At 32.7% G+C, this 25,392-nt stretch overlaps 1 protein-coding gene across 1 annotated transcript; it reads right to left on the reverse strand.

Moving 5' to 3' along the window:
* Window positions 1-1,949: 1,949 nt before the first annotated feature.
* Window positions 1,950-20,044, reverse strand: LOC127738257 (hydroxyproline dehydrogenase-like). Its single transcript, XM_052249439.1, has 9 exons — window positions 19,638-20,044; window positions 18,100-18,296; window positions 17,532-17,661; window positions 16,998-17,087; window positions 15,782-15,859; window positions 12,311-12,457; window positions 8,701-8,978; window positions 6,664-6,752; window positions 1,950-3,383 (listed from the first exon to the last, which is right to left on the reverse strand). The coding sequence occupies exons 1-9, from the start codon at window positions 19,944-19,946 to the stop codon at window positions 3,205-3,207; spliced, it is 1,497 nt and encodes a 498-aa protein (XP_052105399.1). The 5' UTR covers window positions 19,947-20,044; the 3' UTR covers window positions 1,950-3,204.
* Between the last annotated feature and the right edge of the window lie 5,348 nt (window positions 20,045-25,392).

Consider the following 25,392-nt stretch of genomic DNA (forward strand, 5'->3'; position numbering starts at 1 on the left):
TTATTTTAAATTTCGCTGCAAGCAATAAGTTCATTTATAACCGGTTTTTAACATTTAAATTATTTTGATATTAGATACCTCACTGAATATTTTATAAGTATCATAATAGACTTGATAATAAAGAAATTGAAATTACATACCCTTTATTATAAAAACCCAAGGTTTGTCCTAGTTTATATAAATACTCGTGTCATAATTCCGTTTTATTTTGTCAATTTTTAAAGTGTAAATAAAAACTGAAAAATAATGTCACAATATCAAGACTTCGTATAGCAAGAAATCTATACTGACGGATCAAATATGAGGACAGACGTTAAACATCAGATAAGTGAGGAAGGGAAATTATTAAAACGCAACAAACGTCGTTTGAAGAAAAACAATGCATAAGTAGCGAAAGGAAACAAATAGAAGAGAAAATGCAAAACCAGTTATCCAGAATAAATCTCAACTGGACTAGTTGTTTATATATTGAATATTAATGAAAGTACATAACCGCATTATATTATAGAAGCTGAAAACTTTTACAAAACCTATCAAATCCAGTAGTAATTGCGGTGGTTCGTCATTGGGGATCGCTTAAAATTATGTGTATAAACGCAATTTGGTATTTTGCTTGTTTGACAATTAACCATACAATTTCTTTAATTATTTATCTGTTTACTGGTTATTAACAAAAGAAAAATAACAGCCTAACATAGAAATTATAAATGAACTCGGTAATTATTTACCATTCTGAAATTGTAGAAAACATCAATACCTATCATTAAAATTCATAAATACGGCGTACATAATAATGTAAAATTAGACTCGTTTAAACAAGGTAATTCTCGGCATTTATATTCAATAAAGAATTTGTTGTTGCACAAATAGCACTACATAAACAGGTGTACACCATATATCTTTTACAAGGGTAAGTCCTATGGAATACTGTTTTCTTTTTGTTCAGTCTGGGAAACTTTTCCTTTAGGATTTTCTTGTTTTGTTTTGTGAAGTGAATAATCAAAATTAGTTTTTTTGCTTCTGAAGAGAATCATTTTTTAATTTTTTTCTATTTAGGAAGTAAGGTCGAATGGGTATCAATAATATTTTTGATTGCTTTAAGTAATTTTACTAACCAATTTATTTACCTAACCAATTGAAAGACTTAAATTTCATCTCAAACTAAAACATATTTTTCATGATAAATGTGCATACAGAGCTGATAAGACGACGACGCATTATCGGTTATGACACCTTCTTTTACACACTAACTTCTGTGACAATTAGATAGTGTTTTGAAATCTATATTCATATCATTTTCGGTTTTATTTTTCTTTCAGAAAATGAGGACCAAAAAGCCAGAGTGGTTAGAACAGTATCAGGAAGTTAGTCGAAAACAACAAGAATACTTATCAAAAGTACAAAATTTGAGGCAAAGCATTCAGAACAAAGACGAACATGTTCTCATGGTTTCTGTTGAGCGAGAGCGACACTTGAAAGGTCGTCGTTCAGATCGGCGACATCCTACAATGAACAAAATGAAACAGACAGTAATAACATTTCGACCAAAACCGTTTCCATCGAGACCTATTCAAGATAGACGATTACAACTTGTTCCCCATTCGATTCCAAGGAAACTTCCTCCCATCATTAAACCGAGTTTATTGCATGTTGATTTAACTAGTGGGTTGAGGCGAACTGATCCTACCATAATTCCCCCCGAGTTAGAACAAGCACATACAGACTTGGAAGCTATTGAAGCTATTGCCGAACGCAATAAAATTGATTTGAAAGGCATGTTAAGATTGCAAAGTCCACATTCTAAGCGTAGACAAGAACTTTCTGTTAGTAAGGTGTGTTTAAAAGACATTACCCCAGAAATTGTAGCGCCGTTGTTTAAAACGTCTTTACCAGATATGGAATACATTACAAACTTAAGTTCCAGGAAAGAGATTGTGTCAACGGAAAAATCTAAGTAATATCAGTTTTTATTTTATATGTATGTACAAGAAAAGTGCTACAACAGAGGTACATAACCTTTTCGTGTTCATAATGATTTGTGAAAGCACAAACAGTAAAAAAAAAAAATAATTGTATAATGGTAACATTTTTATGACTAAAACAAATATATGAACGAAGATATAAGGATGAAACTTTGAATTTACAAGTAGTTGCATCAGTATCTTTAATTTGGGTTTAAACAAACTTTGATAAAAGATTGCTCTACAAAGCATGTGATTATTTTAGTACTGTTTAAATCAAAATATAGTTATTTATATAAATCAAAAACATGATATAAATAACACTGTAAATATACATGACGACAAGTCTTATCCCATTTTTCTGATAATGAAATATTTGTTTTACATTAAGTTAAATATAATTATAATGGCTGATATGCATATTTAGGTTATTATAGCACGACTACTGACGAATATTGTTTTAAGAAAAAAAAACATTGCAGAAGCTTAAGGGTCACTTCGTAATGTTCGCCCTAATTGCGCTTCAAATGAAGATTGTATAGGTAGACTTGACTGTCTTGTTATTTTTACCATTTTTTCCGTACTGCTAAATATGCTCGGTTGTAGAATATGTATCGCACTCTACAGATCTGTTCACACATTTTTACTGCACTAATAATAGCGCAGAAATCTTATATTATTCTATTTAATCTTGAGAGCGAACACTTTTCAGGTATTTTGTTTGATCTCAATTAATTTTACATTGCACATGTAAATCACTAGATATTGGTTCATTTCAAAACGTTGTTCCGATTGAGGAAGTTGTAAACGTGATAATCAACAACACTGACTTACATCACAAAAAATCATAGCTAACACAAGACTTTTTTTCCTATATGATGACTACTAAAAATGTTGGGTTTTCGCCATAATGCATTAAATTTTCAAAGTACTTTGGGATTTATTTTACAACTCCCAATTTGTGGTTACATAAAGATTATCACTGAAACTTTAAAGTTAAAAAAGTACAATGCTAATGATTCGTCTTTCATCTTTGTCACGCATAGAATAAAATTTACACAAAACCCATTTTGTAGTTGTCATTTGAAAGGAATTCATGACGTTTTGGGAAGCATACATTAGAGATATCCAATAATACAATGATTATCATAATGAGATAAGGGATAGAAATGATCAGCACGTTACTTAGTTATAATGTTAGTAAACCGTTTCCAAGGACTATCTAGACGGTAGTATTTAATTGTCAGTCAGGAAAACATTTTTGTTTAAGTCTGTGTTTCAGTGCAGATCTTAAAAGTTCTCGTTCTCTCCGGACACCGTTCAGTACCGATCTATTCTCTAACAACCGTCTGAGTAGATATGGTAGAGTGTCTTCAATGCTTCCATATGGCACTGACTTGTAAACCAAGTATCCAGCTCGTCCTATAAATAAGCAAAGTATACTACATAAGAGAGTGACATAACTACTCGCCCTACTATTACAATCTTATCAACAGTTGTAGGTTGCTTGAAAAGTCAACGATCATTCTTACAAAGCGTCAAAAATAAATAAATATAATATTTTTTAAAAGTATACAACACCAAATATTAGTAATACATTGTAGTATGAATATTTATATTTTTTTAAATGACATTACATATGTAGTTTGATTTGACAAATGATAACAACTTCTAACTATCGTATTAATATAACAATATTTAAAAATTCAAAATTAGATTTACATTGAATAAACCTCCACTTTATATTTATCAAATGCCTTTTCCAAACCTTTTCATGAATAATGCACAAATAATATCAATTAAATGAACACGTTAACAAGAAAATTAAATTCCGCTGAAGCAGAGACATATATGTGTATATATGTCTCTGGCTGAAGCATACGACAAAGAAATTTCTTCTTTCATGCTAAATACACGAACATAATGATAATCTCGAATGAAACTTAAGGCCACTATCTTAGTATTACCATAAAGACAATACAAAGAAAAGAACTTAAATAAGATGATTTGTTAGCATAGCTGATTTGCTAAATTAACTTTTGTAAAATAATTTGTAGTTGCAATTTATTATCATTTAAATGCATGTAGCCCTAGATATACTTACCGGCGGTGTGATGAAATGATAAAAGCTGTAAATTTTCTCGTTGAGAACATTTATGTACGTTTCGGCAATAAAGTTTATCGACAGGTTGTAGGTATTCATATGGGCACCCATTGTGCCTCTTTAATAGCAAATTATGTCCTGTACTGTTATGAATAACCGTTTATAACCAAACTAAGTAAAGACTCGTCTTATTTCCATTTAATTGATGTAATAAACAACACTAATCGTTATCTTGATGATATTGTTTCTTTGAATAATCAAGAATTCTCTATATATGTAGGACTCTGAACCGTCTATATATGTAGGACTCTGAACCGCGATTGTACTGAAGTGCAATGCAATGATTTGAAGGTGAAGTGTGTTTTTGATCACGCTGAAGTGCGATGGTGACATTGTGACGCTATCTTGTTGATAGCTACACCGAAGTGCTTTAAGTTACGTAAAATTTAGTTTTAATATTTTTCATGTACACATGTGGATAAAGAAGTAAATTTGTTTAAAATTGTTTGATGCAGCCTTTCGGTTTTTTTTCAAAAGTTTATCATCGACATTATAACCCGTTTAATTTAAAACAGTCATGATAAATATTTATTGCATTTCCAGTCAAAACTGTAACGTTGTAGTCTACTTTTTAATAAGGCTTGGGCAAAATTAAAACAACGTTCATACAGTTGTTCATGAACTTACCACTATATAATTATAGTTGCTACATACAAAGTGTATTTTCCATTAAACCAGTACTAAATTAAATGACTGAAAATCGTTGTAGTTGTTTGAACCGCAGAACGAAACAAAATAAGTTACCAATCTTTTTCAACTATATACATACATATTATCGATACCGAAATGCCATTAACGTTTTATGGGCAATAATGAATGCAAATTATATACTAACCAATTAAAAAATATAATTCTCATAATAATTGTACATTTGTAGAATTTAAACTAGCTGCACGCCTCATATAAACCATCGCACATCAGCGAAAAGACGATCGAAATCCGGTGCAGACCATCGAAATCCGGCGCAGACCATCGCACTTTAGCGTCCCCATCGCACCTCCGAGTCCTACATATATACTGCCGATATTTACTCAAAGGAACTTCCTTTAAATAAATCATATATAAACAACAATAACTGTCCTAAAGTTTCCTTGATCTAGATATTTCAGTTTTACACGTGAAACTCTACACAAAAATTTACGACAAGAGGGACGATGGTCGGGGATGTTCCTTTGCTACCATCTTAATGTGTTTATATATCCCAACTCGTTCACTTTCCCTGTGTCTGTAGTGACGTTTTGGATTTCAATGAACGTAATCTATGTATTACTGGTAAATAACTAAGTCGAGGATTTCGTTACAAGAAACTACTTAAAACCTTTACTAAATCCTTTCATAAATACACATATTTGGTTTTGACGTTTTGCTGTACCTGTAGAAAACTTATTACGAACGGAAAAGCATATCTCAATTTGTACGGTATTTGTATGGCTTCAAACTAATTTTCAGTAACTGCGTGTACTCGCAGATTTGTACTTTGTGGTCTTTTGTGCTTTTGTGCTTTGTATCAGTCTGATGAGTGAGCCCTTTTAAATGATGATTATGGTTTGTTTTTATGTTGTACTGTTACATCATTGTCCCAGGTTAGGGGAGGGTTTGGCGTCAACAAACATGATTAACCCCGTCACAATCTGAATGTGCTTTTCCCGTATCAGGAGCCTGTAATTCAGTGGTTGTCGTTTGTTACTGTATATCATATTTGGTTTTCGTTTTTTTGTTTTGTACATAAATCAGGCCGTTAGTTTTCTCGTTTAAATTGTTTTACATTTGTCATTTCGGGGCATTTTATAGCATACTATGCGGTATGGGTTTTTTCTCATTGTTGAAGCGCACGGTGACCTATAGTTGTTAACATCTACGTCATTTGCTCTCTAGTGGAGAGTTGTCTCATTGGCAATCATATCACATCTTCTTATTTTAACATTAATTTACCAGTTTTATAAAATAAAGCCTCACTTTTCTCCAATGCAAGCTAAGTCATCTTTATTTATTGTTTTTTTAAATATCTTCCCTCTTCCTTAAACATATTCTAAACTTAAGCCTAACATGGCAATACAATGTAAAAATGTAAAACTACAACACCTTTTCTAACAGCGTATACTGCGGATATGTCGTCAACAGCGAATTGATAAAAGGACAAACGAACTAAATACACCACTGATAAGTGAGAAAAGCACATTTACCTATGTTTTAGTACTCGATTCTCCACTTTAAACTAACAAAATGTACAAAGATGATTGAACTCTAAACAAAAACGAAGAAAAAAAGAAATTACCTCTATAATGTCTGTATTACTACAATAAGCAATATCACTTTTTTATTTGCTGTGAGCGGGAAAATGATCTGACTGTTTAGAGACTTTGAAATTTTTTAACTACATGATCATTAAACAGATTTACTCATCTTCAGCTATCAAAAAATTAATTCCGAGTGTTCTGGATGAACGTTAATATAGGAAAACAAACTCGAAATGATTAATATAAAATAAAATTAAGTTTCTGATTAGTGTTAACTATCGGCAAAACATAAATGAGATACCTAGAGCATACGAAACTTGATCACCCATTCCATCAACCTGTCCAAATACAACTGATCCATCTTGTTTGTCAATGTCGAATTCTTTCATCCTGAAATAATTACCAGTAAGTTCAGCTGAATCTTTTTTGATACTTCATGGATATGATTTTTCTGAGCTTTTTTAAATTTCTATCGATCTTTTTATTACGAAATCAATAACAGAACATATGATAGACATGTCTTCATTAGTTAATTTAAATACTGTAAAACAGTTAATAACTTTAATTTATGACACCATTGTTATTTCAATTGCTCATTGTATCTACAAAAGTTGAGTGACAGAGCCAACAAAGTAGTGTTGTATTCAAGAACCAGCTGCGAATAACAAAAAAAAAAACATTATGAAATGTATGAGACACCGCAATCGACGAAGCACTTTTCGTATTCAACAAGTCTGAATTTTTCGAAATACTAAGGATTTTCTACTCGAGCGTCACTGATGAGTCTTTTGTAGACGAAACGCACGTCTGGCGTACAAAATTTAAATCCTAATATATATATAATGAGTTTTTTTGTGCATTTTATCATTTTATCGACAAGCTTCTCAGTGGCGTTTGTTTGTTACACTTATACGGCTTGCATTTACTGCAGCATCAAAATAGTCCCGCCATATTCACACTAAACGGGCCTTTTGCCTATTTTTTATACTAAGTAGTAGAGAGCATCCGTTTCCATTTATACCTGACTATGCTACGGCTTATTAATGAACACGATCGAGTATATTATATCTGTTGAAAGGAAGACAACAACACTGTAAAACAAGTTATATTCCGTGGACGACGAAAAGACGAACAACAGTAACAAAATATTACAAAGAAAACTGAAGATTGAGCAACACGAACCAAAGCAAAAACCAGGGAGGAACTTTGGTGTTCAAGATGGGTAAGCAGTTGTTGCTCCGCTTGTTGTACCCGAAATACGCAAAAAGACTTTAAAATCCAAGTCAGCAGCCGGTTGTACGAAAGTGGCATTAGCCTAATGGGACATTAAGTCTTCATTAAGCCTTTATGATGCATTAGGCTAATGAAGACTTAATGACTCATTAGACTAATGACACGTTCGTACAATCGGCTGCAGGTGTTCAGAAACCTTATTATAAAGTTCATGACATTATAAACTCACGACCTAACATTATTTTGTTACTTTTCATGGTGTACATTTGCTATTGAGATTTAAATGTCACTTTGTATAATATTGTTACATTAAAAAAATTATGAGATTACGAGGTTTGGTTATCATTTATTATGCAAGTTATCCTTTAATGTAGGTAAACAATCCATTAAAATCGTATTCGATTAAAAACAAACCATTTGAATAAAAATTTTCTGTTGATGCTCCTAAGTTGTCTTTCTTCTGTTCGAACTCAAAATCAAAATGACAACAAGCTGTTAAAAATTTTAAAAAAATTAAAAGACATTTTGTTTGCTTGTTGTATAATTGATTATTATGTCAGGTGTTTTGTAATGTAAAAATTAGAATAACAAAAAAAACGAGCTCCAAGGAAAATTCAAACCGGAATTCCCTTATGAAGTGGCAAAACCAAAAGCTCAAACACATCAAACGAATGGAAAACAACTGTCATATTCCTGACTTGGTACAGGCATTTCCTTATGTAGAAAATAAGGTATGTTAATAATCATGTAAATGTACAGAGTTCAATTTAAAAACTAAGAGGACATTCAAAACTCCTTAGTCGAAGAAATACTGACAATACCATGTAAAATAAAAAACGAAAAACGACGAACAAGTCCACAAGACACTAGATAAAAACTAAAACCTAACTATTACGAACCCCGGGGTGATCTCGGGTGCTCCGGAAAAGTTTTTGCCTCACATTTTGCATCATTCGTATTGCGCATGCAAGTTTTTATTTGTTGATAAATCTCATTCAGTAATGTCACAATCGAGGAAAAGAGGAAGAGAAGGTGGTTATCATTTCATCAATTTATCAGATTCATAAATTATAGAACGAGTTGAACGATTGTAGTAATACATTACCTATCTGCTGCATGGAGCACAGTACTCTCATTATGTGAGGCAACTACAGTCTTAAATTTGTTTGTATTCCTCCTTGTTTCGTCAAATAGAATTTCAAGAGACTTGTGGTAAGTATCTGACGTGTCTTCATAGCAGTTATTTATTGGACAGGGATATTCGTGCTTTCTTGCGAGCATTCTTTCCTTATCCATATAAGCTCCTCTCACAAGTTTTGCGGAAAAAGCAACACCATGTGATTTTATAAATTTTATATCTCTTTTGAGTAGTTCTTCCGTTCCCTAAAACACGTAAAGAATAATGTGAGAATTTAATTTACACGCGCACGTAAAAACTATAATTAATTCTAAAATAACGATTATGATCCAAACTTTCAAGGAATTTAACCTTATTTTTCTAAATTATATTTAGTTTCAAATTGCATTTTAGGAAAGGCAGGCAAAGTTTAATTTTTCAAAGCGAAATCTTGTATATTCATTTTAAAAATTATAACAAATGATACTTGTGATATGTATTATTTAGTAAACTTTTGTTTAATTTCTAATTTTCAAGTTTTGAAAAATCAAAATTCCACAAATCTTAATTACTTTAATCAACGATAATTGTTTCTAACATTTATTAAATATACTCTCCCAAAAAAAAGAAACACAACATCTTAAAAGAAATAGAATTTACTTCAGATTTTCAACATCCTTTTGAACTCAAAAATAAGCATCATATTACACTGAAATTTAGCACACTGGTTGTTCAGACTTTAAAGTTCAAAGCCGTCAAATGACTTCAACTCAAAGTTAAGGATGTTCGCTACTCTGTTTCCAAATAACAAGCTTATTGAAAAACTGTTATAAATTGATAGTATATAAATAATGAAAGAAAAAAGTTGAAAAAAATGAAGGGTTCAAGTGCTTCTTTTCGAGATATTGGCCATTGAAAATTTGGCGGGAAATGATTCTCTCTAGATTTTTCATACATTCAACATTGGCGCCTTTTTTCTTTCAAAAACTATGAAACAATAACACGGATTTTATAAGATTTTCAAATGTGGCTTTTCAAACTATATATAATAATATGAAAAGAAAAGTAAAGGTAAGCAGGCAAAATTTTTTTATGGCACTACATGGATAAATCCAGAGGATTCAAAATATCTGGCAAAAATTCAAAAATAACAGAAGAAAACATCCTTAATACTCATCATTAGCTTGTAACAAAGCACGCATCAGTCTCGGCATCAATCAATCAACGAATATAAAATTGCGGAATTCTCCCAATTCATGCTCAAGAGCCTGCTGCAGTTCTTTCAAAGTTTTCGGTGCTGAATGACGACTGCGCATGCGTTTATCAAAATCTTCCCACACATGTTCTATTTGGTTCAAATCTGGTGATTTGGACGGTCAGGGGAGCACTATTACGTTATTGTTTGCTAGAAAGTTAATAGTAGCAGGAGCTGCATGTGTGCAGCCGAATATGTGCTTATCAACTCTCCGTCGGCGGTTGGTTCATTAAGTACAGCATGTATGGGGTCAAAACATTATCACTGTATCCAGTGGCGTTAAGATTGCCTCGGATGTGCGCCAGTTGAGTTTTTCGTGCATAGGATATGGAACATCTTCCTCAGCCGACATTGTAGACCTCAAGGACGCAGTTCCTTGCAAACCTCCCATTCCGGCGTCTGTAGAAACGTGTACTCCCATCTCTTCTCTGCAGCATGTATCTTGATTCATCGATGAAGTAGACTCGCCTCCATTTTTGCAGGTCCCAGTCCCTTATTCTGTTGCAACATCGAACCCTTTCCAGCCGATGCCAGCGTCTCAGTACTGCGCTAAAATATAGCCTTCTTGCGCGTTAGCCGTTTTTATGGAGAAGATTCCTTACTGTCTTTGTCGGAGACCTTGGACATTTGATACTATTTCTGTTGCTGTCATGGTCCAGTTTCTCAGGTGAAGTATCCAAATGTAGCAATTTTTGGATTCCGATGTGATCCTAGGTCGGCCAGAACTTTGACGGTTAGCTGTTGAACCGGATTACTTTTTCAGTTGCTAAATCGTGCTCCGGCAAACATTATAAAGTCCAGCGATTGCATTCTGTGATTGACCGGCATGGAAACGACAAATGACGATGTTACGGGTAGCTGTGTATAGTGTTGGTATATCATAGGTCGTAGGTTCAATAGGTAATTCAAAGACTGAATTCAATTACTAGATAACGGTTAGATTTTTTCTACACATTGAACTCACTTTAAGAAAAGGCAGGATTCGTACGTGCAACCGCCCTTATTATTCCCGTACGCCTCCTCATGCTGCGTTACACATGCTGGTTTAACATGAACAGTGAAAAAAATGGCTTGAAATTTCCTAAATAAACTCAAAATTTCTCTTAATATACAATGGAAAGAGAACTGACCTTATTTTTCAAATCTTACATAAACATCAATATTTGACCCTTTCTACTGTGTTGATATTTCCCAGCTCGTTCACTCTGTCTGTGTGTCTGTAGAGACATTTATGATTTCAATGAACGTACTCTACGTATAATTGGTCAATTATCAAGTCATGGATTTCGTAACCACAAATCACTTTAAAACTTTCCAATATACTTATTTTGATACAACAAATTTTGTTTTGAAGATTTGCTGTACATGTAGGAACCTTATAACGAACGGGATACCTCATCATAGTTTGTTCTATGATGTTGTTTATAAGCTAGTAAATTTAGATTTGATCCACGTCAACTTGTTGATCCTTTTGCAGATTTCATTCTTTAATGTTATCAAATTAACACTGTAGATAGATATTTGAGTATTTTCTCTTTGTCGCTACTAACATTGATTTTGGTTTTAATATATTAAAAAGTTACTAAGTATGTATTGTTTATTGTTATATCGTTATGAACATTCATGGTTCTTAGGAGTCTTATATTTTGCATTGTACATCCTACTATTCTCCACTTGTTTATGAAGTCTATATACATGTACTTAGTCCATTGGCTTCGTATTACTTGATATTCAAGTCTGGGAAACATGATTTATTTATTAGTTGTTTTTGGCTTTAAACTAACTTTTAGTAGTTACATGAAACTTTTGAGTACTCTTAGATCGATACCTTGTGTCTTGTTTTTTGTTTTTAGTTGATTTTTTGGGATTCGTATCAACCTGATAAGTCAATCTATTTCCAACCGATGTTTACATTCTGTTCTTGTTTTGTGCTGTTATACCAAGTAATAGGTCAGAGAGAGGGTTCAGCTCTCGTAAACACGTTTAACCCCCCAACTTTATGTGTGTGCCTGTCCAAAGTCAGGAACATGTAATTCAGTGGTTGTCGGTTATTAATGTCTGTCATACTTGGTTTTCGTTTATTAACTTAGCATAAACCAGGTAGTGGGTTTTCAAGTTTGAATTGATTCACATTTTGTCATGTAGGGAGTTTTAACTTAACTATATGGTATTGTGTTGTGCTGATTGTCTAAGGCTGTATAGTGTCATATAGTTGCTTGCATTCACGTTCTTTTGTCTCTGGTAAAACGTACAATGAATTTATACTCTTTTTATCAAAACAATACTAGGTGTTCATGGTTGCATAAAGTTGAACCTTCATAATGTAACTGGTAGACTACATACCTTAAGATAGTTTTGATACGTGTAAGCGACCAGTGGTTTCTCATGATTATAATTCAACATCATTGCCAATGTTATCAGATTTAATGCTGGATTCATGTATGTATACTCTGCATCTACCATCAACCATATGTTCTTCTCTTTGCCTTTCTTTATGTTAAATATGAAAAAGAAACACGATCATTCTATATTAAATCGAATATAATTTTCAACAAAGGAGAAGATCAGAACCATCATATGGCCCCTGAAATTGCAAACATATACAATTATTTAGTCTTTTCAAAATTATATTAACTTGATTGAAGCAAGCACGAATAGTATGATATAAGCTGGACCATATAATACCAAAATATTTTGGGATGATTCTTAGATGTCATAAGCCTGTTGAAAATATTTACCTAAAATGCAATCATAAAAATAGTTTGAGGTAAAAATAGTTATGAGCTAAGGTGTTACCCATAATGATATTATCATCTTTGATAAACATATCATGTAGGAAAATATTTTTGATAAGGTTCGGCTTATTACTACAATATGACAGTTTTATGTTTCTGTCTTCCTCATATCTACATGTTAATGAGCCATTTTTTTAGTTTTTCATTAAATAAAAGTCATTGAATATCGAATTAAAAATTAAATACAAGAAGATGTTTGAAGCCATAGTGCAAATATGTCAGACACAATTAAAAATTATAAATACTTATCCCAGAAAAAGCCACATGTACTGTCTTTTGAACATATGCAGGATGTTATGTAATAGAATTATAAAACCTTTTACTTTTCTCAAGAAAAGGTTCATATAGGAGTTTTATCATATCTTCTCATTTTTATATGAGATGAAATGTAAAATAATATTGTACCTTAACGTGATAATTATCTCACTGGCAATCATACCAAATTATTTTAATATTCTTTTCGAAAATAGATAATGAGTAGCTTCAAATCAGTTAATGATATAAAAACAAAACAACAAATTATGATATAAACATATGGCAAAACAGAAAGCTCGATTTGTCGTTAAAAGACACAATAAATTGAAAATAAATCCTACAACATGATTACTTATTGAGATCTGACTTTGTCATAATTTCGCAAGAAATAGCAAAATCCCCCTTAAGTGCATTCATCGTGCCATGAAAAAACATTGTTATAACATTGAACATTGTACATTGAACAAGTTCCTATGAGAAGCGCATGACTAGACTGTTGTTAACACTTACTTGAATTATCAAGATTTAAACATTAAAATTGATCGTCGCAAGTATGGTCAATATATTTATCTATAGTCTGCTTTCTTTTCTTCTTCTATTTTTGCTTGCCAAATGATGTTTGTTTTCTTTATAAACAACAAGAATATTGACAATACTCATTTTAAGATACATGCATTACAAGCCATGATATCATTTAATACCTTCTTGAGATTTGCTTTTAAAACATAATGAACATCCTTAAAAGCCTCTACCTTCCACACAATCATTTTACTTTCACTGATTATGGTGTAGTTAAAAAACACATATTTGAATTTCAAAAAGTGCAGTTGATACAGATTTTTTTTTTTTCTAGATAATAAGTGTCACTACATAAACCTTTAAATGATTTATATAAACTTAAGCTCAGCACAAAGACAGTTTCTTGGTAGCTGCAAGTAAACAAAGTTTGTCCAGCCACTTAATTACCCACATTTCAGTGAGAGCTTGCATCTCATATGTTCTAGTGAACTAGAGATTAAGGATCTAAAAAAGATCTACTACCGATGCTACCAGGTCTGCTTCATATCTTGATCTTTTCTCGATATTGATAAAGATTGACGAATTCAAACTGGAATTTACGACAAACGTGATGATTTCAACTTTCCAATTGCTAACCTCCCATTTCTTAGCAGTAACACACCCTCTACTCCATCGTATGGCGTTTACATATCTCAATTGAAACGTTACGTTCGTGCATGTTCTCTTATGTACGGACTTCATTAGAAGGGGTGTGCTCCTTGTACCAAAACTGTTCAAAAATAGTTATGAGGAAGAACAACTGAAATCGACACGTAATGGGTTTACGGTCACTATCACGAATTGTTTCAACGAAAATACATATATGTGTGTCAACTCATTAACGCCATGTGTTTGCAGACTTGGATATTTAGATACCAGAATAGTCGTCTAATCAGTAATTATACCAATTGCATCCTATTTCCGACGTTTTGACTGAGTGGGGATTCGCATGAAGTGTGATGCATGCATACCGGGAGATACTTACCCGGTCAGGTTCCTTTTGAAATTCATTCGTTTTGGTTTTTTTTTTTCTTAATTTGTAATTTGAATCAATTAATAAGATTTGAACATAGTTTTACTATATTTATATTAGATACATGTATAAGACGAGCCAGTAAATGTATCATGTCAGATACAATAATTCATCGGTTGTACATTAAAAAATTGTACTAATCCACGCCTTTAAAAGCAAATCTCAAAAGAGGAGAGAACCCTTGACCCGTGTTTGTCTTTCTCTTAAACCACTTTTTATAGGTAAAAGTAAAAGACAAGGTATGGGGAAGATGGACATGAAATATTCCCCCTCCTTAATGTACAGAAAATAAAATAAAAAACAAAGAAGCTATATTTTCATGGTTTATAGCTTCTATTTAGAACTCTCAATCAGCTGAAAAGGCAAACAAAATATTGCCCTTCCTATTTTCCCACCTCCCACCAATCTCAACAGTTTCTAACTTCAGATATCAAATTGGAGAAAAACATATGGATTTCGCATAATGACTTATGATATAATTATTAAAAAATAAATAACAAGAATTTTATTTCTTTAATGGACTTGAAAATTATTGAAAAAATAACCTTAAATGGTACTACTTTTACTCTGTGGACACACCTGGTCTTGCTCCCGTTAGAGTTCATGCGATTTCCTCAGTTTTTGTTTTTTTCCTTGATTTTTCTCTTGCTTATTGATTTATGATATTTGAACGTCGGCAAACTACTGTCGCCTTACTTTACTGCATCAAATGCGCATTTCGACAATAAATGTCTCTTCAGTGATGATCGAGGTCACAAAACCAAAACCTAATACAAAGTTTGAAGAACTGATATAACAGAAAAGGACCAAAATTGTATTCAACCCGGACAATCAATCGGAGATATGCACGAAGGAGACGCATTCCTTAATTTGATTTCCCCTGTTTTATTACAGCAAATATCTTTAAAACAATATTTGGTTTTTGAAGTCAGTACCAAAATAAAATGTTTTGGACTGAATATATTTGTTACAAAAATTTCTTTTTATGATTTTTCATAACATGAAATCTTAGTAGAATGCTGCAGGTGTCCATCATGAATTACGGAAGACATCAATGACCACAACATTGTCGATTCATTCACATGTTTATTACTCTAAACAGCTCTTCTTCGAATCAGTCAAAATGGAATCATGCAAATTAAACAATGAATAAATATTAACTAAGATAAATACCTGAAAGACCAATTTGAGCCTATTCAAACCGGCTTCTAGTTGCATGTTCTCTGTACTTGTTAAATTAGGAATGTATGGCTAAAAAATATACATATATATTCAGAACAAGAACAACATTGGTGCCAATTGCTTACGTAAAAATTGATTTTTTAAAAATTTTAATCCACAGAATGATACACGAGATTTGTGAATCATTCGTGTACAAACAAATAAACAAGACGTATACAAGTCACATCAGTAAACAAGAGCAATATTTGACTATAGTATTGAAAAGTAAAATAAAACGATTTGACAGTAATTACACTAACTGTAAAGTGGTAACAGTAACGAAAAAAATGCTTGTATTCAAGACTAAGTCAACTAAATTGACGATTCATATGTTTCAAGTAATAAAAAATTAAATATGATATCATACAAAATTAATATGGCAAAACATATCACAGTCAAACATATTTATTTTTGAAATAATTGTAATGATTAGAAAATATTAGAAAAAGGTCGGTAATTAGCATTTATATTTTTTAACCTTAAAAAAGTTGATCTATTTAGTATTTATATTTTTCCCCCTTTTTGAGACTTGATTTCTTGAAAAAATATATTCCAAATTCACCATTTTTCAAAAAGAATAAAAGATATATGTCAAACGCGTATCACTGTGCATGGGTGAACACATTCCATGTATTAAAGTTAAAGAACAGTTTTAAAATAGAAAAACAAAGGATATGGGGTATCCATCCATGACATTAAATCAGTACATGCACAGCGAAAATACACAAAGAGCAAAGGAACAACGCTTTTATTGCTGTTCTTCATCTCAAAGTCACAGTGAGGCCTTCAACACGGAGCAAAAAAACTCTCACCTCACTGCAATTTTAAGACGGCCCATAGCACTGGCTTGAGCGGAATTTTTTGTAAAAATAATTTCGATAGACTTTGTAAGATGTAACATCACCAAATTGGGCCCGGTAAAAAAAAGAACATACTGGAAAGTAGTACAGAATTAATACAAAATAGTTCCTACTCATAGGTGTAAATATAAAACTATGTAGAATATATTTTAATAGTTAAGGTATCAAGGAAGGCCTGTTTTGGCTTATTTAAATATTTTTAAATGGCACAGTATTTTTGTTTAAGTGTATGTTGATTCTTTTGCTGACCATTATATGGAAATATGAAAAAAATCAATTTATTCGATAGTAAAATAAAGAAATTTTACCATTTTATCTGCTCGGAAAAATGTTGCAATGTCTTCAATGACTGCTTTGTTTTCTTCACTGGGATTTGGGCAGCATGTTGATAATTTTGTCTACAAAGAAGATAAATTTCATTATAGGGTGCATGAAATATTTTACAGTATGAAACATTGAAAAACACCACGACCAGGAAAGGTCTATAATTGTATATTTCAAGCTTATTAGCAACTTTTTATAATTAAGAATCGAATTAAAAACTGAAATGGTTTCCCTACATTAAATACAAGGAATGAAGCGAATGTACAGATTATCATGTATCTTCGGTAGATAAACACAACCCGATAGGTATATGATCGGGTATATACACTGTATCATCCGTCTAAAAGATGAACTATTATATTTTAACCGTGTTTTTCATTGAAGCGAAAAATGAAAAGTATACATAGATTTTTAATAGTAGATTTAGATAAGTATCAGATTTATGAATGAGAAGAAAAACTATCACATTCTATTCTATGAGTTGTGTAACATAAGCAATAACATTAAATTACACTCACGCAGATGTCACCAGGTATTAAAGCTGTTAGCTTCACTTGCATCATGGGGATTTTGTCATTCAGGTTAGAAACAATGTCGAGACAATCCATAGTTTTAATCATGTTCTGATCAAATTGTCGCTCCATTTGCCTTAAAAAGTACGAGTAAGCGCATGTTATTTCAACAAATATATACAAATTTATATGTTTAGAATGCTAGCATATTTCATTTTGTTGAAAAGACACCCATCACGACAAAACAGCATTAAAGTTTACCAAAAAATCTCAAAACCTGTGTATGTCTTTAATGAGAATTTCGCTACTTGTAAATGCAAGCTTTAATTTATATCAATTCATTCAATTACTTTTATTACCTCATTGCATCGGTCTGCACTTTTCGTAGACTAAGTACATTTAATGATTTTATTTGTCATTTGGATTTATTAAGATTACTTTTAACCGCAAATGGCATGGTGCATGTATTCAGAATTCAGGTTTGTTTTATTGACATTTGCCGTCTTTTTTGTTTTCATTTGCTTAAAATATTTCACTTTTATTGAAATAAGATAAATACATGAATTTGACGTACTCTATATCATATTGATCTCCGACGTCATCTTCCATAGGTACTGCTAAGAGTGGGCCAATTCCTCCCATCCGTAATACCTTCACTTTGACCATTAGCTCTTCCAAACTATTTCCTCCGATAAACTGACCGTATACGGTTTTATTTTGTAGCGCAGTATAAAGTCTGTTTCCAAGTAATCGCTTTGACAATTTCATCAACTGTTAATACAATGAAAATAACTGTAATTGTACAATACAAAGAAACTGTACCAACTATCAGTTTGGTTTTGAGGCATACTGGCTACTAACTAAATGACAATCTTTGATCCTCGTATGAAACATTCTAAAAGTGACTTTATACAAAACCTTTCTTCGAAAACGGTAGTTAGACAAAACAAGTTAAATATTTCAGGTTCTATATTCCTGTGCTAATCTTATACGAATGAAAGGAGATATATACATCAAAAAGACAATAACCAAGAGAAATTAATATACATCTAGATATGAACCTGTAACTTTCAACAATACATGGGTTACTATACAATGAAACAAGTTCTTAGACTAAATCACGCCGATTAGAAAAAAAAATGTCAACTGTTACATCTCGTACTATCAAAGCTCTACCAACAATACCAACATTCTGTAAATGACAGAAAACCTTAAGATATAATAAACAAATCATTGGGGATGTTCTTGACTTGGGACAGTTGCAAGAGCATTTTGCACGGTTGAAGTATCATTTTTACTTTCTCAATGGGATATAAAAAAGGGACATGGAAAATTTACAATAAAAATCGATTCAGAAAGAAACCCATAGCTTTATACTACTGTTATAATGATAAACATACTATATTTTTATGACGTCATGAATGAACTCTTCTATGAAATACAACCACTGATATTAGATTGTAAGATTCAGTGGGTTAAAAAGTATGCGTTTGCTGTGCTAACAATTTTTAATACAGTGTTGTTTATAATTAATTTGTTTGTTATCCATTATATCGTTATTATAGAGTTGAGTACGTTTTTGCTTTCGTTGTCCTCTGGTTTTGATGGTATGTTATTTTGTTAGTCCACTTAGTCATCTAGTATTGTTTTATTTGTACCTGTGTTTATGTCATCCGTGATATTGATAGAGTGATGCTTTATGAACTACTTGTTACTGTTTGTTCATATATGATCCCCCGATCGAAATTATAAAATAGACAGGACGGTTTCATACTCGAAAAATAAATTAGTACCTCAATTAAACGAAAATGTCAAAGAGCCTTTTCCACGACAAAACAATCTGCAATGGTTTTCTTTGTTTATACCTCTTTGTTCTTTCGAACGTTTGCTTTGATGGAAGACTTTTGGTAGTCTCTGTCAATTCTTTCACAGACAGCTGGTATGGACTCAGCACGTATTATAATTTGATAAATGAAATGGTCAAATGTCTATTCTATGAAACTGTTGACCAAGGATGTTTTTTTTTTGTGTTTTAAGAGGTTATAATTTGATTTACTTATAACCCACACTTTTTTAAAAGTTTTATACAACATTACAATGCAAATATCTTACCTGTTCACCATTATTTACTATTCCATCAAAAGAACACAGTTTCAAAACAAACAATGCTCGCAAAATTTCTGGTGTTTCTTTGAATTCGAACACTGTTTTGTAGTCATCAAATTGAATAGCAGATCTTGCGTCTTTTGTTAAACCTGTTTTCGGAGTTTTGCCTACTATTGTATGCTGAAAGCGCTGTTGGGAAATCGGATGAAAATTGCATTTTAACAAACATTGCAACGCTGCATTTAAATGCGGTTTCATAGATGTGGATGAAAAAGTTATCCGATTTGACTGTTTGACCAGTGAAAGTCCTCGCATGTTGACCAGAAGAATAGTCACAGTCGAAAGTTGTTAAATCAAGTTGACAAGTATATGTAAGTAAACAAGAAGTATACAGGTAGCTGTCATTCAATACCAGAGAATCATCTTCAGGGTCAATACATGTATAAACTTTGGATCGTATATCATCTATATAAGTATTACTAAAATTTGTAGGACAAGATATTGTGACATTTTATCCTCTCACTTTAATTTAACATCGAATGTTTGGTGACTATGTTACACTCATCTATCCAATCGAACTTGAAATAAAAGATACAACGATAGAGTTAAGTCTGCCTCATATGTTGACTTACATACAAATGACAATGAATGTAATTTGAGAACAAACCTTTACGACAAAAGGGCTGATTTCAGCTTCCCAATTGTGAACTTTCCATTTCTATGCAGCAACATATCAGTAGCACTTGCATATGAAGTATATATCTCCCAGTTTATACGATGTCCCAAATCCTGCATTTCCCATAATGTTTCCTTGATAGAGGGTTGCTGCTTATATGGAAGCTATTCAAGCAAGGTTGACAAATGGTGAATGTGAAGTCATCCCTTCGAAAGTTTTACGGACGCTATCTAAAGCTGGTTAACTTTTATGGAATTTCTATGTCACAGATGACCACGGATATGTTTCAATTGTCATAATCACAATCCTGTCGTCTCTACCGCAATTGTGGCATCACCGAAAGAGACTTATCACCGAATTTGTACTTACATGAGCAACACGACGGGAGCCACTTATGGAGCAGTAACTGCTTACTTTCCGAAGTACGTGAGTTCAACCGGTTTTTGGCGGGGTTCGTGTTGTTCAATTTTTAGTTTTCTGTGTAGGGGTTTGTGGACTTGTTCCTCTTTCTTCTTTTTTACGTTCTCGCCAATGCGTTATCAGTTTTTCTTCGACTTGTGAGTTTTGAATATCCCCTTGGTATCTTCCGCTTCTTTATTTTAATCGTTACGTAAGTACCTCTCAATCTAAGGTAGACAATTATACAAATAACTGGGGAATTTGTTTGATTATGTATGATTTATTTTGTGTTGCATACTGTAATAGTTTAGATATGAATTTTAAAATTTTGGAAATTGAGAAAAAATGACGATTATAGTACTGGGTGTTCCTTGACCAGTATTGTTCATAACATTTGACAGTATTTCTTCAATATCTAACAATAACAAACATTAGAATACTAAGTATTCAATGAATCAATATACCTATCACCTACTTGAATGGTAATTATAGGAAATGAATTGCTTGATAAATTAAGTATGTTGACTTATGACATATTTCACATTTTTTGTGTTAGTTTTGTCTCTGACGGATGCCTACATCTCCTTTATTTAAAGAAAGCATCGAAGTATCCATCTTCATGTAAATGCAGAAAATTTATAAATGGAGTTTTGGCGTTATACCTTACCGGTATATAGAAATAGGCATATATAGTACGATTGCCAATGAGACAACTCTTAATCAGAGACCAAATAAGATAGAAGAAATACTAAGATGTCAGATTATTATAGTTGCCGCAAAGAAAATAATTTGGTACATAAGATATAGAACTGGTCGAAATAATCTGCATTATAACGGGAGTACTGCATAATTCTTTCTGCAACAACAATTTCAATTCAAACAAAATGCATTGCAGGGTACCTTAATAAAACGACCTGTGTAAACAAAATAATATACAGTACGACCTTTTTCAGAGGTGAACATCCAGATTTGTCAGGTTTTATATCCGAGGGTTTATATCTCGAGGGAACACGACTCTCGCAATTTAACAATGCTGTATGGTCATCGATTTAGATGACAGTGAAGCTAGGTTCACATTGCCGATCAGATCAACTCGATCAAGCCCGATCAAGACATATTAAGCGATCGGGAGACTGGTCTGACTCGTTCGAGAAGAATGCTCGGGGTGGTCTACCTTGCTCGTCATCGATCTGACTTTCTACCCGAGAATTTTTGACATGTCAAAACAAAATTGAGTAAGGATCGAGAAGCCAGTCACTCGAGAAGAGATCGGGAATTCGTCGAGAAGCGGTCGAATTGATCGGAAAAGGATCGTGTAGAGATAAAGTTTGGTCGGAATACAAATATTTTACCGATCAGTACTCGATCATCACGACCTTTGCTCGATTAATATCCAATCGTTTCTCAATTAACCCCATTCTGTATGATTTGTGATCCAGATTAACTCGACCACTGCCCGATCGCTTTCCGATCACTGCGACTACTATTTTTTTTTTTACCCCAGACCAACTCGATCAATACTCAATCTCTACCAAATCTCGACCACTTTTCGATCTCTACTCGGTTATACACGAGTACACATATTTGCTACAAGATTCTATAAAAGAGTGCGCAGATCTAATTAACTCTCATAACTTGCTTCCGCAAAAATATATTGTCCTTGTTTTTTTTTTTTTTTTTTAAACTGTACAAAAGACTAAATCAGCAAACATTCCGCCGTTTACAGTACTTGGGTTTCTATTTGTATCTATCTGATGAGTTAAGCCTTTTTCAACTGATTTTTATCGTTTGTTCTTATGTTGTACTGTTACATCATTGTCCAAGGTTAGGGGGAGGGTTGAGGGCTCACAAACATATTTTACCCTACCACATTCTTTATGCACCTGTCCCAAGTCAGGAGCCTGTAGTTCAGTGGTTGTCGTTAGTTCATGTCTATCATATTTGTTTTTCGTAAATTGTCTTGTTATAAATTAGGCCGTTAGTTTTCTCAGTTGAATTGTTTCATATTTTTCATGTCGGGGCTTTTTATAGCCGACCATATGGTATGGGTTTTTCTCACTGTTGAAGGCCGTACGGTTGCCTATAATTGCTTACATCCACTTCATTTGAACTTTAATGGATAGTTGTCTCAAAGGCAATCATACCACATCTCCTTAAGAGCTCTAACCACCTTGCCCACAAATGCAACTGCTCTTTTTCAATGTAGATATTTTAAATGTATGATTTTACCTTCCGTGAATTGCTGACTGATAACCAAATAAATGGAAAATGTGTCCATCGGACACAGATAATGCCCCCGCTTGCGCATAACGTTATAACGAGTCATAACTCAAGAACGGTAAAAGTGACGCCACCCAAATTCAAACTTCGTCTGTGTTTTATGGTAATAAGCATTGTGTGTAAGTTTCATAATATTTGGTTGAGACAAACTAAAGTTAGAGAATGGAAACTATTTTTTTGGCACGTACGTACGTACAGACGGACAAGGGTAACACTTAATGCCCCCTCCGCTGCGGCGGGGTATAAAAAAATTCAGATGTTTTTTAGATGGAAATTGTACATACCCGACCGATTCCCGACTATCCCCCTACGACCCCTATACGATCAGGTCGATCTGATCTGATCTGGTCGAGATCGGGCTGAGATCGAGCATAGTTGAGTTGGTCTAGCTAGTCGATTAAAGATCGTGTAGAGATCGTAAATTGGACGGAATAATCGAATATGTATTTAATTAGTGGTCGGGTTGGAGTCATGATGGTGTCATTAAGGAGTCATGAATGGTCGAGTTATGGTCGTGTTCAGTCGGATAGCGTTCGGGTAGAAGTTGTAAACAGGCCCGATCAAGAATTTGGTTACGCTTGGTCGTGAGAATTTGGGAAATCGGGATCATCGAGTTGATCTGATCGGCAGTGAGGAACCTAGCTTAATTCACGGCTGTCATTTGGTATATCGAGAAAAATGATAGTGAAAGAATAAGTAACGGTGGTCAAGTATTGAATTTGAATCGTAAAAGATCTTGTAAAGGATCGTGAAGGAAATCTTATCGAGAGGACACACTCAACGTCAATAAATATTCTGATTTATTGAATTATAATGACAAATATTGGAAAAATAAAATTGTCTGTCAAAATGGTTCAACATTATGATTTATATCTGAGAAAAATCAAGGTTAAAAAGTACATCGTTTTTACAAAACTACAAAAGGCAGATTGCTCATCGAAATTTCATAGAAATAAAAATGTAAACAAACATGTTTTTTTTTTCATATTTTGAATGCATAAACTACTGTTTTCTTAAAAAATATCGTTCCATATTACTGCTTAATATGGGTTTTTAAGTTAAATTGTTTTAGTTTAATCAGAAACTTTGCAAAAATGGGAATATTTGTAAAAATTTGATATTTCGGATCGTGAAATATCGGGTACCGCTTTTTGATGATCGTGAGAAGGATCCTGAAAGATCAGTTGCCTCTTATTCGTTATTGCAAAAATCCATGAAAACGATCAAATCATTCTTTAAACACATGATAATTTATATTTGTAATTGATATAGCAAAAATATGTTTAACCCAGCCACATTCTTTATGTGCCTGTCCCACGTCAGGAGCTTGTGGTTCAGTGGTGGTCGTTGGTTCATGTCTGTCATATTTGTTTTTCGTAAATTGTCTTGTTGTAAATTAGGCCGTCAGTTTTCTCAATTGAATTGTTTCATATTTTTCTTGTCAAGCCTTTTATAGCCGACCATACGATATGGGTTTTTTTCTCATTGTTGAAGGCCGTACGGTTGCCTATAATTGCTTACATCCACTTCATTTGAACTTTGGTGGATAGTTGTCTCATTGACAATCATACCACATCTCCTTATTTTTATATTCATTACCTTTTTAGACTGATGGAGAATTGAAAAAAAATGTCACCAACGATACCAATATATGAAACAAAAGGTGTCAAATATTTCTAATATACAGAAACTATGTCTTGTTTTAAAACTAAAATAACTCCAGGTTACAGTGCTGTATCACTTACCGTGTAGAAAATTTATGAATACATCTTTTAAAACTGAATCTGATATATGTATAAACAACTTTGTATCCCTGGGGTATTTTGAAATATGATAATTATAACATTTGTAATGAGGGTATCTGAGTAACATAGTTTTACACTCAGTACGGTGTTTTCCCGAAACAATAATATACTATTGATTAAAACACCGAACATGGTTATCGAATATGATACTGGTTGAATATCAGGATATCAATTTTGTTTTCATTTTATCAGAATAATTCATCATATACACCAACAAGCACTTTTTATCTCTTTTATCGTGTCTAATCTAACATTCTATGAAGGGTGTTCATGGAAAATTTGTAGAAACGGAACATATACACAGTAACTTCTTGCACAATAAATTTATTTTGGGATGAACAAGAAATCGTAAAATAAAGAAATATAAGCTCAAATATTAAAGAATTTTCAAGTGAAAAAAATCAAGGGGGTCCATGTCCCAAGCACCTGTGAGAAAAATAATTCAACAATTGTTTTTTTTTTTTTTTTTTTTTTTGGCTAATGCCGGGTAGCTCATATAAATATTGCAATAAACAAATTTAGAAAATATATTTGCTTTCAATATTAGTGAAGCTTTTAATTCAAATTGGTTCTCTGGTTCTCAAAGCAGCTAACAAAAACA

The sequence above is a fragment of the Mytilus californianus genome, unplaced genomic scaffold (genome assembly GCF_021869535.1).
Source record: "Mytilus californianus isolate M0D057914Y unplaced genomic scaffold, xbMytCali1.0.p SCAF_4, whole genome shotgun sequence".
In the NCBI taxonomy this organism is placed as follows: Eukaryota; Metazoa; Mollusca; class Bivalvia; order Mytilida; family Mytilidae; genus Mytilus; species Mytilus californianus.

Bases quoted from the DNA above. Each gene is read 5' to 3' on its own strand.
- LOC127738257 (XM_052249439.1), bottom strand. From the start codon at position 19,946: ATGCGAGGACTTTCACTGGTCAAACAGTCAAATCGGATAACTTTTTCA. The intron at 17,088-17,531 runs GTGAGTGTAATT...TCTTCTTTGTAG, and splicing joins TAATACCTGGTGACATCTGC to ACAAAATTATCAACATGCTG. The intron at 15,860-16,997 runs GTAAAATTTCTT...TATATTTTTTAG, and splicing joins TTTTCCGAGCAGATAAAATG to CCATACATTCCTAATTTAAC.